We start from the raw sequence: 14,480 nt of genomic DNA, 5'->3' as shown, positions 1-14,480 counted from the left end.
ACGCCTCCTGCAGGGCCCCGCCCCCGCCGACCTCTGCTCCTTCTCCAGGGCCTCAGCATGCTGCTTGTTCTCGCTGTGCCACAGCTGCAGCTCATTCTGCATGGCGTCCACGTCCTCCTGGATGTAGTCCATGATCTTCCCCAGGGGGAGCGCACTCTTGCACAGGGTCTGGATGGACGCACGCAGCTTCTCGATCTCCTTGGAAACTATGTCCTTCTCCTTCTTCCACGCAGACTCAAAGACAAGCGATTTCTCCTACAGTCAGTGGGGAAAATGGGATATGAAAGAAACAGCCTCACTCCCAAGGCAGGACGGGGACCTGCTGAGGCTGGAAAGACATGCGGGCGGGGACAGAGCTGGCTGGGGTCAGCAGCAGCCCCGAGGTGCCAAGCACTGTGCGAGCACATACACTGTGCCCAGGAACGGTCCATCCCTTACCTTCTCAAAAGTAGAGGGGTCTTTACCTGGAAGGCTGTCAGAGGGGCACATTTCTATATAGGAAGATTTATTTCCCAACTGACCAGAAACTTACTGTAGTTCCTGTTACCAATGCTGAGGGACCCTGATGATTTTCCCAGACGGATGGGCAGAAATGGGCCCTGACCCTGCATCTCACTCCTTGAATGGACTCCTTTTCCATCTCAAAGGACTCTGCAAAGGAACTCACCAGCTCACCGGGTGAAAGGGGGAAAGGAATCCTCCAGGGAGGAGGAAAACTGCTGATGTGGGAGTGAAGGGATGGGAGGTGTGCAAAGGAGGGCATGGTGGACAGCACCAAGCCAGGCCGAGGGCCGCTTGATAAGGGCTGGATGGAGCTGGCTGGTCTGGAGGTCAAGGTGGCCTGGTGCCCTCAGCGGGAACCACTGGTAAGGGGGACCAAGGGGTGCAGTAAAGAGAGAGAGGCAACTGAGAACATCATTCAGTTTGGGCCAGGAATTCTCTTCACATGAGCATTTATCACAGACCTCTCTGAATTTGAAAAACTGATGTAAGTTGATAAGAAGCAATGAGAGTTTGGCTTCTCAGAAAACCTTTCCTAGGAAATGGATGTTGTTTAGGAAGCCCTCCCTGGATGCTCCCACTCCATCAGGCTGGTTAAGGTGTCACTGCTTTACCCACTTACAATATGAGCCGAATGCTGTTAACTGAATTATAATTAATTAACTTGTTTTATTAAGTTATACAACCATTTGTGTTACTTCTAACGTCAGCTTCAGACTATAGGCTCCAGGAGGGCAGGAACCCTGCGTCTGGATCCACCGTGGCCCATTATAGATTCTCCTTAGATATTTGTCAAACGAACAAATGAAGTGACGAAATAATCTGTCAAGATTCTAGCTCCGCTACCTACTGGGCCTTAACGTAATGCTTGGCACACAGAAACTGTTAAATAGACAGGAGGAGAAATGAAAGGTAAATTTCATAAACGAGTAACAGTTCAGCATGGTTGCAGGATACAAGATAAACATACAAAAATCAATTATAGTTCTACATACTGTCAACACATGGACACTGAAATTAAAAATAGCATCATTTACAATTATCTATGTTAACAAAAGAGAGAAATACCTAGGTGTAGATCTAACGAAATATGTATAGACCTTGTGTACTGAAAATTACATAATGTGGTTGAAAGAAATCAAAGCAGACCTAAATAAATGGAGAGACATACCATGTTCCTCAATGGCAAGATTCAAATATTGTAAAGATGTCAATTCTCCCCAAATTGATACACAAGTTTAACAAAATTCCTATCAAAATCCCAACCAATTTTTTTGGAAATATAGACAAGATTATCCTAAAATTTATATGGGAAGGCAAAGAAACTAGAATAGCTAAAACATTTTTTTAGAAAAGAATAAAGAGGGGGGAATCAGTTTATCCAATTTCAGGACTTATTATGTAGTTACAGCAGTCAAGACTGTGTGGTATTGGCAGGACAGACACATAGACCAATGGAACAGAATGAAGAATCCAGAAAAAGACCCTCACAAATATGCCCGACTCATTTTTTTAATAAGATTTTTATTTATTTGAAAGATTATGAGCAGGGGGTGGAGCAGAGGGAGAAGGAGAAGAACAAGCAGACTCCCCCCTGAGCAGGGAGCCCGACATGGGGCTCGATCTCAGGACCCCAAGATCACAACCCGAGCCAAAGTCGGCTGCTTAACCAACTGAGCCACCCAGGCACCCCCGCCCAACTGATTTTTGACAGAGGTGTGAAAGCAATTCAATGAAAAATTAACTCAAAATGGATCGTTGACTTAAATATAAAATGTAAAACTTTTCAGAAAAAACCTGGGGAAAAAATCTTTGGAATTTAAGGCCAAGCAAAGAGTTCTCACACTGACACCAAAAAGTATGACTTGTTAAAGGAAAAACTGATAAAGTAGGTTCTATCACAACTAAGAATTTTTGTTGTGCAAATGACCCTGCTGAGAGGTTGAAAGACAAATTAGAGAGTGAGAGTACATATTTTTAAATCATGTATCTGACAAAGGACTAGTATCTAAAATATAAAAACTCTGAAAACTCAACAGCTAAAAGCAAACACTCCAATGAGACATGAGCAAAAGACATGAACAGACATTGCATCAAAGAGGACACACAACGGCCAACAAACACAGGAGAAGATGTTCAACGTCAGTACTTATCAGGGCAATTCAACTTAAAGCCACAATGAGATTATCACTACCAGGATGGCTTTAGAAAAAAAAACAGTGACAAGGCCACATGCTGGTGAGGACGCAGAGAAACTTGATTACTTGTACACGGCTGGTAGGAGTGTAAAATGGTAGAGCTCCTATGGAAAACAGTTTGGCAGTTTCTTTAAAAACCAGCATGCGGCGAGCATCTGACCCAAAACTCTACTCCTGGACACTTCCCAGAGGGATGACAAGTCACATTCCCACAGAGCCTGTACATGAATGTTTAGAGCAGCCGTATTCAGAGCAGCCCCAAACTGGAAACAACCCAGATCCCAGACGCCCTTCAGCAGGTGAACAAGCTAAACGAACTGTGCTACACTCGAACCCTGGAACACTGCTCGGCAATAAAAAGAAACGAACTGCTGAGTCACGCAAGCACCTGGATGGATCTCCAGACAGTGACGCTGGATGAAAGCAGCCAATCTCCAAAGACATGCTCTATGCTGGCATTTACAGAACATTCTTGAAATGACAATATTGTAAAAACAGAGAACAGTCAGTGGTTGCCACAGGGTAAGGAGGGGTGAGGTGGGAGGGAGGGAGTAGGTGTGGTAATAAAGGGCAACAAGAAGGACCGGTGATGGAACTGTTGTGTATCTTGACTGCATCAAGGTCAGTATCCTGGGGGTGACACTGTACTGTGTCTTTACGAGATGTTATCAGTGGGGAAAACTGAGTACATGGGAAATCGCCATTATTTCTCACAACCGCATGTGAATCTAGTTATCTCAAAATAAGTTTAACTAAAGAAGAGTTAGTGGCCATATAAATACCTTTAAAATAAAATGATAAACGACTAAAATGAATTGTAGACAATAAAAAACTACTTCTCAAGAAAAAAAGAGTGTTGTCTTTACTATACAGAGATTAGTAAATCTCTCAATAACTTAGTCGAGCAATTTAAAATTCTACTAAAACCTGGGACACCTGGGCGGCTCAGATAATTAGTTAAGCATCTGCCTTCAGCTAGGGTCATGATCTCCAGGTCCCGAGATCGAGTACCGCGTCGGGCTCCCAGCTCAGCAGGGAGTCTGCTTCTCCCTCTCCCTCTGCCTCTCCCCTTGCTTGCACGCTGTCTCTCTGTCTCTCTCTTTCAAATGCATAAATAAAATCTAAAAAAAAAAATTCTACTAAAACCCATGCAGGGGCCCTGAGTGGCTCAGTCGATTGAGCATCCAACTCTGATTTCAGCTCAGGTCATGATCTCCGAGTCACGGGATCGAGTTCTGCATTGGGCTCCCTGCTCAGTGCGGAGCCTGCGTGAGGTTCTTTCTCTCCCTCCGCCCCTCCCACCCCCGCACTCGTGCTCTCTCTCTAATAAATAAATAAACCTTTAAAAAATAAATACGATTCTACTAGAACCCATTCATAATGCTTATTAAGTAATTCCTATGCATCTGGCATTGTGTTGAGTCTGATACAAAACTGAACATGTAAAAGTCCAATAAAACTGGTGCGTTACAAACTAGACCAAGACACAGAGGGGATCTGGCCTAGCTCCCTCCTATTCTAGGTCCCCTGTCAAACTGCCTCGTAGTTCTGTATCACCGCACCAAGCAGAATCGGGAACACTAGCCTTAAATGTATAACTTTATTTTTAAGGGATTAAGAATTCAAAACAAAATGCATTTGCGCTGGGGTTATGACAGGACAGACTTTTATTATTGCTGCAAACATGCTGCGGCAAAACACCAGAATTCTGGCATTAAAAAAACCAAAAAGTTTCACTTAAATGAACACGGCAGGATGGAGTGGATAAGTCAGTGACTGTTTGCTTTCAAAGCTCACCTCTCTGACGATAGGCTGATTTATATAGAGCTCATAGCTGTATCAGCAAATTTCCAGACAAACAACCATTATAAACCCTTGATTTATAGGCTTTTAATACGTAGAGTAAAATACGAGACCCTACTACCATATTCACCACCCGGGAATGAGTCCTATGAAATATGCTTAATTTCTGGAAACAGAAGAGCAAAAAATAATGAAACTGTATCATTCCACAAAGTAGGACCTACCACAATCTAGAACGCAGGAGGACTGGGGAAACGCGGCGAGGGGTCTGGAACACGTGCTCCGCAGACACGAAGCTGCTGCCAGTCTGGCTTCACCACCTCCTAACTTTATGGCCCTGGGAGCCTGACCTGACCTCTCTGTACCCCGGTTTCATCATAATAAAATGGAAATCATAATATTTATCCTGCAGGTGAGATTAAATGGGATAATATAAAATAAGCAGCCAGTGCCTCGCACATAGTAAACCCTCAATAAACGTTAATCATTATCATAAATTTATCCGAAAGAAAGAACCAAACCGTGAGCCCTGCAGGAGGAAGCAGGCGCACTCTTACTCCGATGCCAGGATGCAGCTCCTTTACCGCGAGCGAACTCGTCAGTGACAAAATGCTCCGGGCCAGGCACGTTCGGAGAACTTCGGTGCGTTCGGGAAGTACGTCCACACAGTGTCAACACCAAGTCACACGTGGTTACGTCCAGCTTCAGACAGACGGGTTCTGCCATCACAAATACCCCTTCCTCACTGACACAGCCCCTTCCCCATCTCCACTTTATAAACGTACACAACCCACTACCATGAAATTAGATCTCAAATCCCTTTCCTGGCAGACCTGGGATCCGGCTCTGAGTCGGCCAGGACCGGCTGCCGCGCTGCTCTGTGGCGCCCCGGCCACGGCCCCCCTTCCCACGGGGGACGCAGCAGGGGCGGTGGCCAAGTGCGTCTCGCAGGGACACACCACCACCCTCCTGGGGCCCTCTGCCTCCTGCCCGCCTGGCCTGGCGTCTCGTGCAGGCTGCAGACTATTTACTCAGCTGCTTTCTGGCGGGAAGGCCTCCGACCAAGTGTGTCAGCGCTTGCCGGCCGCGTCACACGCACTTTAGCTACATGATCTTCCAAGACTTTTCAGGTGAACACTTACTTCTGGGACTTCATACGATTTGCATTTACCGCACACGCACTTGTCCCCAGAAATGCAAGCACTTGTGTTTATGGTGATTTTTTAAGTTTACAGTGATTTATTCTAAGTCATTTAAATAAAAACTATGAACTAAAATATGTGTTTCTTTAAATTTCAATCTCAGGTCTTCATGAGAAGCCAGTACCATTTTCAAGACAACGCCTGGAGAGCCTGGCCCTCAGACCTGGCCGCTCAGAAGCAGCCCGCAGGGTGCAAGCGGACGGCCGCGGCCTCTACGCGCTGGCCTCCCCCGGGTCGCTGGATCCGAGGGTCGCCGACACTCCCGAGCAGCGCGCTACCCTACGCTGAGCAAAGCCAATAAACAAAAGCCTGATTAATGCAGGGTGGGGAGAGGGAATAATAAATCAAAGAGCGTGAGTATTTGCTTTAAGTAACATGCCCTCCCGTGACCTCAGGAAGTGAGTTATATACAACCTGCCAAGAGTTCATTTTCTTCATAAACCGAGGAATGCCTGCATCCAAGTTACAAGAGAAACGCAGCGACTGGCACAGTGACTATTCTGAGTGTCTCGCTCATCTAGAAATATTCGATCGCACAACTCTGCAAACCAAACGTGCATCTCTCACTGGGTCCAACTAGATCCCTTAAACGCAGAGTAAAATAAAAGTCTGTCATCGAGTACTTCAGCCTTTTTGCGCGCACACAACAAAGCACATACAGTGTCAATGTGCGGTGCAACGAAATGATGAAGTGCCTCCGGCGCCTTCGCCGGGGCCACGAAAGCCAACTCGGCCAGGGTCCCGAAAGCCCAAGGCCACCGTCACGCCGCCCTCCGTGTGCGTGCTCGAGTACGGGTCGGCTGTGCTCGCCTGCGTGCCTGACTCGCTCGTACGGCGCGTGTCCACGTGTGTCTGCCTCTTCTGCTCCCCCTGCAGCTACGAGCACACACACACCACTCGTCTGCGCTGCTAAACGGGAGGTATTTCATTACGGAATACACCGTGATTTATTTACCCACTGCTGCTGGATGTTCGGGTTATTTTTGGTCTGGGTCTATTACAACTGCTCAGAAAAAGTGAGTATTCTGAACAGCTGAGTCGTAGGTAACAACAGCCAGAAACAGCTCCTGCCACTGTTCACAGCACAGCTGTCCCAGTACGCGGGCACAGGAGTCTCGGGATACACGGCGAGAAGTGGCGTTGTGGGCCAGAGGCTGTGTAAGTGTCCAGCTCTGGGACATAGTGTCAAACGGTTTTCCAAAACGGCTGTGCCAAGTGACATCAAATAGTCTTCATGAACCACTACTTTATTTCACTGCATAAAATACAAGAACAGCAGCCCATCTGGCATCGTCACGACCCAACGGCTGCAGGTAATGACCGCGGAGCCAGTGCACGGGCAGCAGAGGGGAGCTGCTGTGACACAAGACCTTCCAGGTGAGAGACGCGGCCCCTGCAGCGCCTACAGACCAGAGCGCAGGTGCGAGCAGGACACGGCTGGAGCGCACGCCTACAAAGGGACGCAGTGTGAGTGCCACGTGCCCGGACGGGGCCCCACGGACCTGGGCAGACGTCATACCTCTGCCACGGATGGCCTACATCAGACGAAATAACTCCGTGCCTCCGTTTCTGAACCTAGGAGCCGGGGACGGTACTCATCTAATTAATTACCATGCAGTGAAGTGATGTTTACGACTCCTTCGTCATAAGGAGTCCTGCAGGAGATGGCTGCTGCTGTGACAACCGTCTACACAACTAACAACTGATTGACAAGCTTCCACAGGGGGAAAGACGCACGTCAGGCACCTCCCAGCACGTGGCGCAGAGCAAAAGATCACCCCATGTTAGCTCCCTCCACGGACAGGAGTGTCTCTGGACAGGAAGCAGGTGGGAAGTACGAGTGAGGAGGCTTGGCCCACTGGGGTCACGAGCTGCAGCCAAAGGTCAGTGCAGCGCAGGACAGACATCTCTTCAGATTAGCCTTTCTGACTGCCCTGAAAATTGAAAATAGTTTAAAAACCACTTTTGATCACACAGAGAGTGGGTCAGATGGACACTAACAAAGCTGGCAGGCAACAGGGACATGCAGAACTCAAATTCTCAGCCACAGCGGCCCCTTCTCTACTTAAAGTCATGGAAGTAAGCTAAGAATGTGATAATACTGGCTTAAAACTGGTCCTTTCAAACATTTTTATGAAAGGCTCTTCTTACATATTTATTCTCTCAGAGGAACTTTAGAATATTCTTTGCCAAACTCCAAAACAGCCACTGAATATTTATTGGAATTCCATTAAATTTATAAACTAAGTTGAGGGAAATAACATCTCTATCATATTGAGTTTCCCAACCAGAAACCCTCTCTCGACTTTTTCCAGGCTTTTTATATTTCTTGGTAAAATTCTGTGGCTTCTCGAAATAGTTGCTATAAATTTCTTGTTAAATGCATATGCGTCTGTAAGTTACGTTGTTTCCAGTTCTGAAGGGGAACGTCACGCACGTTATTTTCAATGGGCTACTGCCGACACGTGGGAAACACCGACTTCCGTACGCCTGCCTGACACCGGGCATCAGGTACATTTGTTTTTGAACAGTCAACCTTTTGGGGATCAGCTCCCTTGGTGGACTGTCATCTTTGAATGATGTGATCGTGCCTCCTCCGTGAAGAACTCGCACCTCACTTCTCTCTGCGCCGGCTGGAGTCCCAGCAGAGCCCGACGGGACTGTTTCCCAGCCTCGTTCCTGAGTTCGGGGGGACGCACGTAGCCACTCGGAGCTGCCTAGGAGCCTGACTGCCGGCCGCAGACACACACTCCCTCCGTCCTCCTTTGCTGCACGTTTCTAGTCACACCGGATGAATTCCACGTGCGCCATTGATTCTTAAGAGAAAACACACCTACTGGTGACTTTATCTGGTTCAAGAACAGTTTCTTGGTTAGACGTAAGAGAAGCAAGCCATGTTTAAAGGGCGCTGCAACTGCTGAGCTCAGTCTGTCTGTAGCTGAGAAGGTGCCTCTCGCCGGATGCGGCAGCAGAGATGAACAGAAGCACGGACTACTCGCGGAAACAGAACCATATTTATCTAACAGAGGTAGATCTTTGCTCCTATGATACATTCTAGTTTGCTATTAATTCTATAATAAAATACGTGCTTTAGGAAAAAAAATAGTAGTAGTTCCTAACCATGAACTTTTAGTTCTTCTATTTCTTTAAACCTCTAAAACCCATTCGAGCTATAGATTTTTAAGGTTCTATAATTCTTTTAAAATATACTAAGTAGATTATAGCCAGAAAAGGAAAACTGGAGCCCAACTAGGAAACAACCACAAGATGGAACAAACCATCAGGGGCAGCTGTCTCCAGGCCGCATCTGAGGGCCTGAGAAGGGACAGCGACCAGCCCAGCCTGGACCTCCTGGCTCCGCTCAGAGCGTGACGAGGCGGAGACCCCTCCGTGAGGTAGCTGACAGCTAGAACCTGCAGACAGGGCGGGCCAGACTCCAGGAGGTCCTGGAGAACCGTCGGAGACCATGACTGAGAGAGCCCATGCGCAGGCCCCGGCGCCCAGAGGAGGAGGGCCAGCACACCACTGGAGCAGCTCGCCTCCTGGTAACTCTGGACCGCCAGCACAAACAAGGGCAGGAAGAGACCTGGCCTGCAGGACAACAGGCCCGTAATTCTGTACAAACACCTGCCCCTCCCTACTTCCCTCAGACAATCAAAGAGTAATCGGGGAAGAAACAAACTGCACAAGTCTGGGATCCTGCTGGGCCCCTGCCACAGGGCAGTTGAACTCAGTGTTCATCCCAGGGCTTCTGCAGTGAAGATGGGATGGGGACAGCCCAAGGAATCACATGACAGCATGCTGGAGAAGGGCCCTCGCAGGGCGCCAGACCTCAGACCCATGTGCCCTGCAGGCACGAGCGAAGGCACCTGGGACGAGTCAGCAACAGCTGACCAAGGAACCATGCGGGCTCCGAGCTACCGGGATCTCAAGTCACCATCGAATAGGAAGTGAGCTCCTGCTTCTGACCAGCGGCCTGGGCAGACCAGCCCCCAGAGAGGACCAACTTCTTCCAAGAGGGAGGGAAGGGCATCCAGCCCCAAGGCTCCACAACTTCCATGAATCAGATCACTCCTCTAACTTCAACAGTTCTAGGGCACAGGAGATAATTTTATAAGAATTAACTATATAAAACTAACATAATCTTGATTCTAACACCTAACAACAACGGCACACACACAACAGACTGGTATCAGTTGACTACGGACTTCTATCTTCAAAGATTAGTAAGCTGGGTGCCTGGCTGGCTCAGTCGGAAGAGCATGTAACTCGTGATCTCAGGTTTGTGAGTCTGAGCCCCACACTGGGTGTAGAGGTTACTAGAAAATAAATAAAACACACTCTCTCTCTTTCTATCTATCTATCTATCTAAATAAAATATATATAATAAAATATATAAATATATAAATATATATAATAAACATATAAAATATATAAAATAAAACAAAATATTAGTAAATTGATTGTGGTTTTGCATCAGATAAATAATAGACCATGACCAAGCAAATGTTATTTTAGGAACATAAGAACTGCTCAACAATTGGATTCTATTAATTTAACCTCAACATCTGCTGAGAAGATAACGTTTGATAACGTCGCACATCCATTTCTGATCCGAGTCCTGGAACACTGCCCGGTGCGTGGTAGGTGATGAATAAATCCTGACTTAAAAAACATGATAACCTGTAATCACAAAACGAGTTTATATTAAGTTTTTTAAAAAAAAGGCTAAATAAACAGCAGTAATGTGAGAGTCCGACTAAGAAATTAAAAGGACAACAGAATAAACACAAAGAAAGTAGAGGAAGGAAATGAAGAAAACAGGAGAAATCAGTGAAAAGAACAAAGATACAAAAGAGAACGCCAATGAAGCCAAAAACTGGTGGTTTAAAAAGACTAACAAACTTCTGAAAACATTGCTTCAAAGAAGGAAGAAAAAGTGCGAATTAGTAAATTATTAATAAAACAGAACAAAACTAAATTACAAATAAAGCACATATTTAAAGAAGTCTATCAAGAGCTTTTGCCAGGAAACGTGAAAATTTAAAAGATACCACCAAAACTGACTCAAGAAGAAAGAGAAAGCCTGAGTGCTCCCATAAGATACAAGTAACAGCAGTGCCCTGAAAGGTCCCCATCGAGGAAACCCCATGGTTCCACACGCAAGTCCCACCAAACTCTCAGAAACACACCATTCCATCATCTACCGTCTCTTCTAGAAAAGAGAAAAAGAACTCTCCCAGTTCACTCTTAACCTTGGGACTAATACAAGACAAGGATCATATGAAGAAAAGAAAATCGTGGGTCCATTTCATCCATGAATATAAATGGAAAAATTCTAATTAGAAAACAGAATCTACCAGTGGATGAAAAAGATAATATAGTGTAACAATGCTGATTTCATCTCAGAAACAATCACTTAAAAGCCATAAATGTCATTTAGTGAATTAGAAAAGTAGAATGGAATCATCTCAATGCAGAAAAAGCATTTAATAAAATTCAACACCCATTCATGATAAAGCCCCATAGTGGGAAAAAAAAATCAAACTTTCTTCATCTGTTTTATTAAGCGCTACAATAAGTATCAAGGGTAAATTCTAGAAGAAGTCATTAAAAATCAGAAAGGAAGAAGGTGGCCCACTATCACTGTTACTATCCCTCTGGGAGGGGGTCCTGGAGGCCCCATGGGAGTGATTAGACAACAGCACGGAAAGCATGAGGCCTGGAGAGGAGGAACAAGGCCACAGGGACTCGGGGCCACAGGAACGAGGGTACAGCTCCGGAGAAAGAGCACAGACTCGGGCCAGGCACCTGCGTTCGCATCAGCTCGGGCGCTCACCAGTCCCGTGGCCCCAGACAAGTCCCTTCAGGTCCTGATCCCCAAAAGGGGGGTGACAACAGTCCCTGTATCTCACTATATTCTCTGCATTAGTATCCAGCAGCTACCATGGCACAGAAAACACAAAAGAATCAACATGTATTTTTAAAACAACAGTGTATCAAGGAAGTGGTTTTAAGTCAACAGCATTCCTACCCACCAACAATTAGAAAAGAAATTTAAAACAGAGTGTTTCCAATACCAGAATAACCTCCAGAGTGCCCACATACAAATCTAACAAACAATGGGCACGATTACTACAGATGCAAATCACAAACGTTTCCTGAGAGGCATTAAAGACGGAATATGCAGAGAGATCAATACGCAGAGAGATCACTGCTCATCACTCCTCCTTAGTTCCCGAGAGGGCTTTCCATGGCGCTCAATCAGCGGCTTACAGGACTTCTACGGAAGTGGAAAGGACCCAGAAGAGCCAAATCACCAGATACGAGGCCTCTTTGTAGCGAATCAGAGCAGTGTGGAATCGGGCAGGGCTAGTGAGACAGACCACAGCCTAGAGGCTGGCCGGCCACCTAGTTGTTTGTACAGCCCATGAGCTAAGAATGGTTTTTACTAAATAAATAGTTGAAAACAATATTTAAAGGGCCATATTTTGTGATATGTGAAAATTCTATAAAATTTGCATTTTGGTATCCACAAAAAAAATACTTTATTGGAACTCGGTCACACTCATTCATCCGGGGGTCGTCTAGGGCTGCTTCTGAAAAGCTGAATACTGGTGACCAAGCTGAAAATACATGCTTTCTGACCCTTTCTAGAAAGAGTCTGCTAGACTCTAGCATACAGAATCCAGAAATCACCCAGGCACACATAACTTTCACACACAGCAGAGCAATGTGGAAAGGAAGAAAAACTGATTATTCATAGCAGAGAAAACCTGCACCTCGATCTCACAGGACACGGGAAAATCAACTCCAGGTGGATTAAGAACAGAAATGTCCAAACAAAGCTTTAAATGTTTAAAAGAATAAATACCTTTGTGGCCTTAGAAGAGAGAAAGATTTCTTAACTAAGGCATAAAAAAGCACTAATCCTAAGCGTTAAGACTGAAAAATTTTAGTTACATTGAAATTAAGAACTCAGACATCAAAAGACACTTTAAAGAAAGTGAAGGGAAAAGTTTTAGACAACAACTTTAATGTGATTTTACCTCCATTGACCCTCTGCCCCACCACCCAGTCTTATTATGCTATTTTTTTCCATAAAACTGATTTTTCAGAAACTGGTTTAGGGCTTCTGCACTCAGTTCCATAGTGATGGTTATGCTCAATTCTATTTGCTGAACCAGTTTTATTTCCTACTAGTTTCTACTAGCTTCCTTAAAAACTAAGAGGTGAAATTAACTTCGATATATTTTATTTAACTCATATATCTTTTTTTTTTTAAGATTTTTTATTTATTTATTCAACAGAGAGAGAGCCAGCGAGAGAGGGAACACAAGCAGGGGGAGTGGGAGAGGGAGAAGCAGGCTCCCAGTGGAGCAGGGAGCCCAATGCTGGGCTTGATCCTAGGACTCTGGGATCACGCCCTGAGCCAAAGGCAGACGCTGAACGACTGAGCCACCCAGGCGCCCCATTTAACTCAATATATCTAAAATACTGTTTCAACGTGCACTCAACATACAAATGACTAATGTTTTATATGTTTTTCTCCTTAAGTCTTCGAAATCCACATGTATTTTGTCCTCACCCTGTGTTCAGTCTGGCCTGGCCGCTTTCCACATGCTCACATGTGAGGGGACAAGTGCTGTCTGCACTCTGCCTCCAGAGCTGTGGGCTTGGGGCTTCTTTTCATGCTTACTTTTCCCAGTTATGTACGTAGACTATGTCGGAGGCCATTCTTCTCTCCAAGAATCCAAGAGCAGATTCTTTCCGAGCCCTTGCATTATCCGGATACATCTTTCCTTATTTCTACATATGTAACGCCAACCTGACAAAATCATAGGAACCCTGAGTCAACCTGTTTCCCCACAAAGGCTGTGGCTATTGTCCCCTCCTCTTCGGGCATTTAGGGCTGCACAGCAAATCTAAAAGCAAATCCGGCTTTGGTTCTTTTGAAAAGAACCTACTGTTTCTTACAGTATGTTCCTTCCTGGAACATGAAAGCCCCTTTACAGGCAGATCCACAGCAGGTTAAGCTCTTGCTCTCTGTAAAAGGACCAAAGTGCCTCTAAAAAAACCAGACTTTGTTTAACCATTAATCTAGATCAGCAGGCTTATCATTCTTATCACACTTTACTCTGAAATCTGTCTTACTGTCCGGACCGGTCTGCACACTGGGGCAGAAAGCCACGCGGCAAGAGGGCTGCGCCTGCTCCCCGGGCCTGCGGTCAGGAGCCAGTGTGACTGTCTTACTGTCCGGACTGGTCTGCACACTGGGGCAGACAGCCACGCGGCAAGAGGGCTGCGCCTGCTCCCCGGGCCTGCGGTCAGGAGCCACAGTGTGACTGTCTTACTGTCCGGACTGGTCTGCACACTGGGGCAGACAGCCACGCGGCAAGAGGGCTGCGGCTGCTCCCCGGGCCTGCGGTCAGGAGCCACAGTGTGAGGGGCTGAAAGCAGCACCCGCTGGGCAGCAAGGGGTTCACTGAGGCTACAGCACCCCCCCACATCCTCTTCTCCTCCAGAAGCATCGTGAGAACATCCACTAACCTTCCAAATGCAGTTCTGTTTATTTCATGCTGCCAAGAGCTGCCTCATATTGGCCATTTGTTCCTTTCCATCTCCCTCTGTCTCTTCTAACTTTTGTTCCATGAGCTGAAATTCATCCAATCAACAAGTTAAAGATAACTTACGTCTAAGTACCGTGCCAGCCACGGGAGAGACACGAGTCTCCACCTTACGAGATTCCATTCCAGGGGAAAGTCTGGCTGGTCTT

The 14,480-nt window shown here is 46.2% G+C and overlaps 1 protein-coding gene across 8 annotated transcripts in view; it reads right to left on the bottom strand.

Annotated features, from left to right (window-relative positions):
- Nucleotides 1-14,480, bottom strand: part of TRAF3IP1 (TRAF3 interacting protein 1) — a 59,243-nt gene that overhangs the window by 4,358 nt on the left and 40,405 nt on the right. For all 8 annotated transcript variants that reach the window (XM_057306113.1, XM_026491414.4, XM_044380464.3 and 5 more), the window contains one exon: nucleotides 32-255. In XM_057306113.1, coding sequence (XP_057162096.1) covers nucleotides 32-255 — 224 coding nt within the window. The remainder of the gene's footprint in view (nucleotides 1-31; nucleotides 256-14,480) is intronic.

The sequence above is a fragment of the Ursus arctos genome, unplaced genomic scaffold (genome assembly GCF_023065955.2).
Source record: "Ursus arctos isolate Adak ecotype North America unplaced genomic scaffold, UrsArc2.0 scaffold_1, whole genome shotgun sequence".
Taxonomy (NCBI): Eukaryota; Metazoa; Chordata; class Mammalia; order Carnivora; family Ursidae; genus Ursus; species Ursus arctos.
This window is presented reverse-complemented; position numbering and strand designations above follow the sequence as displayed.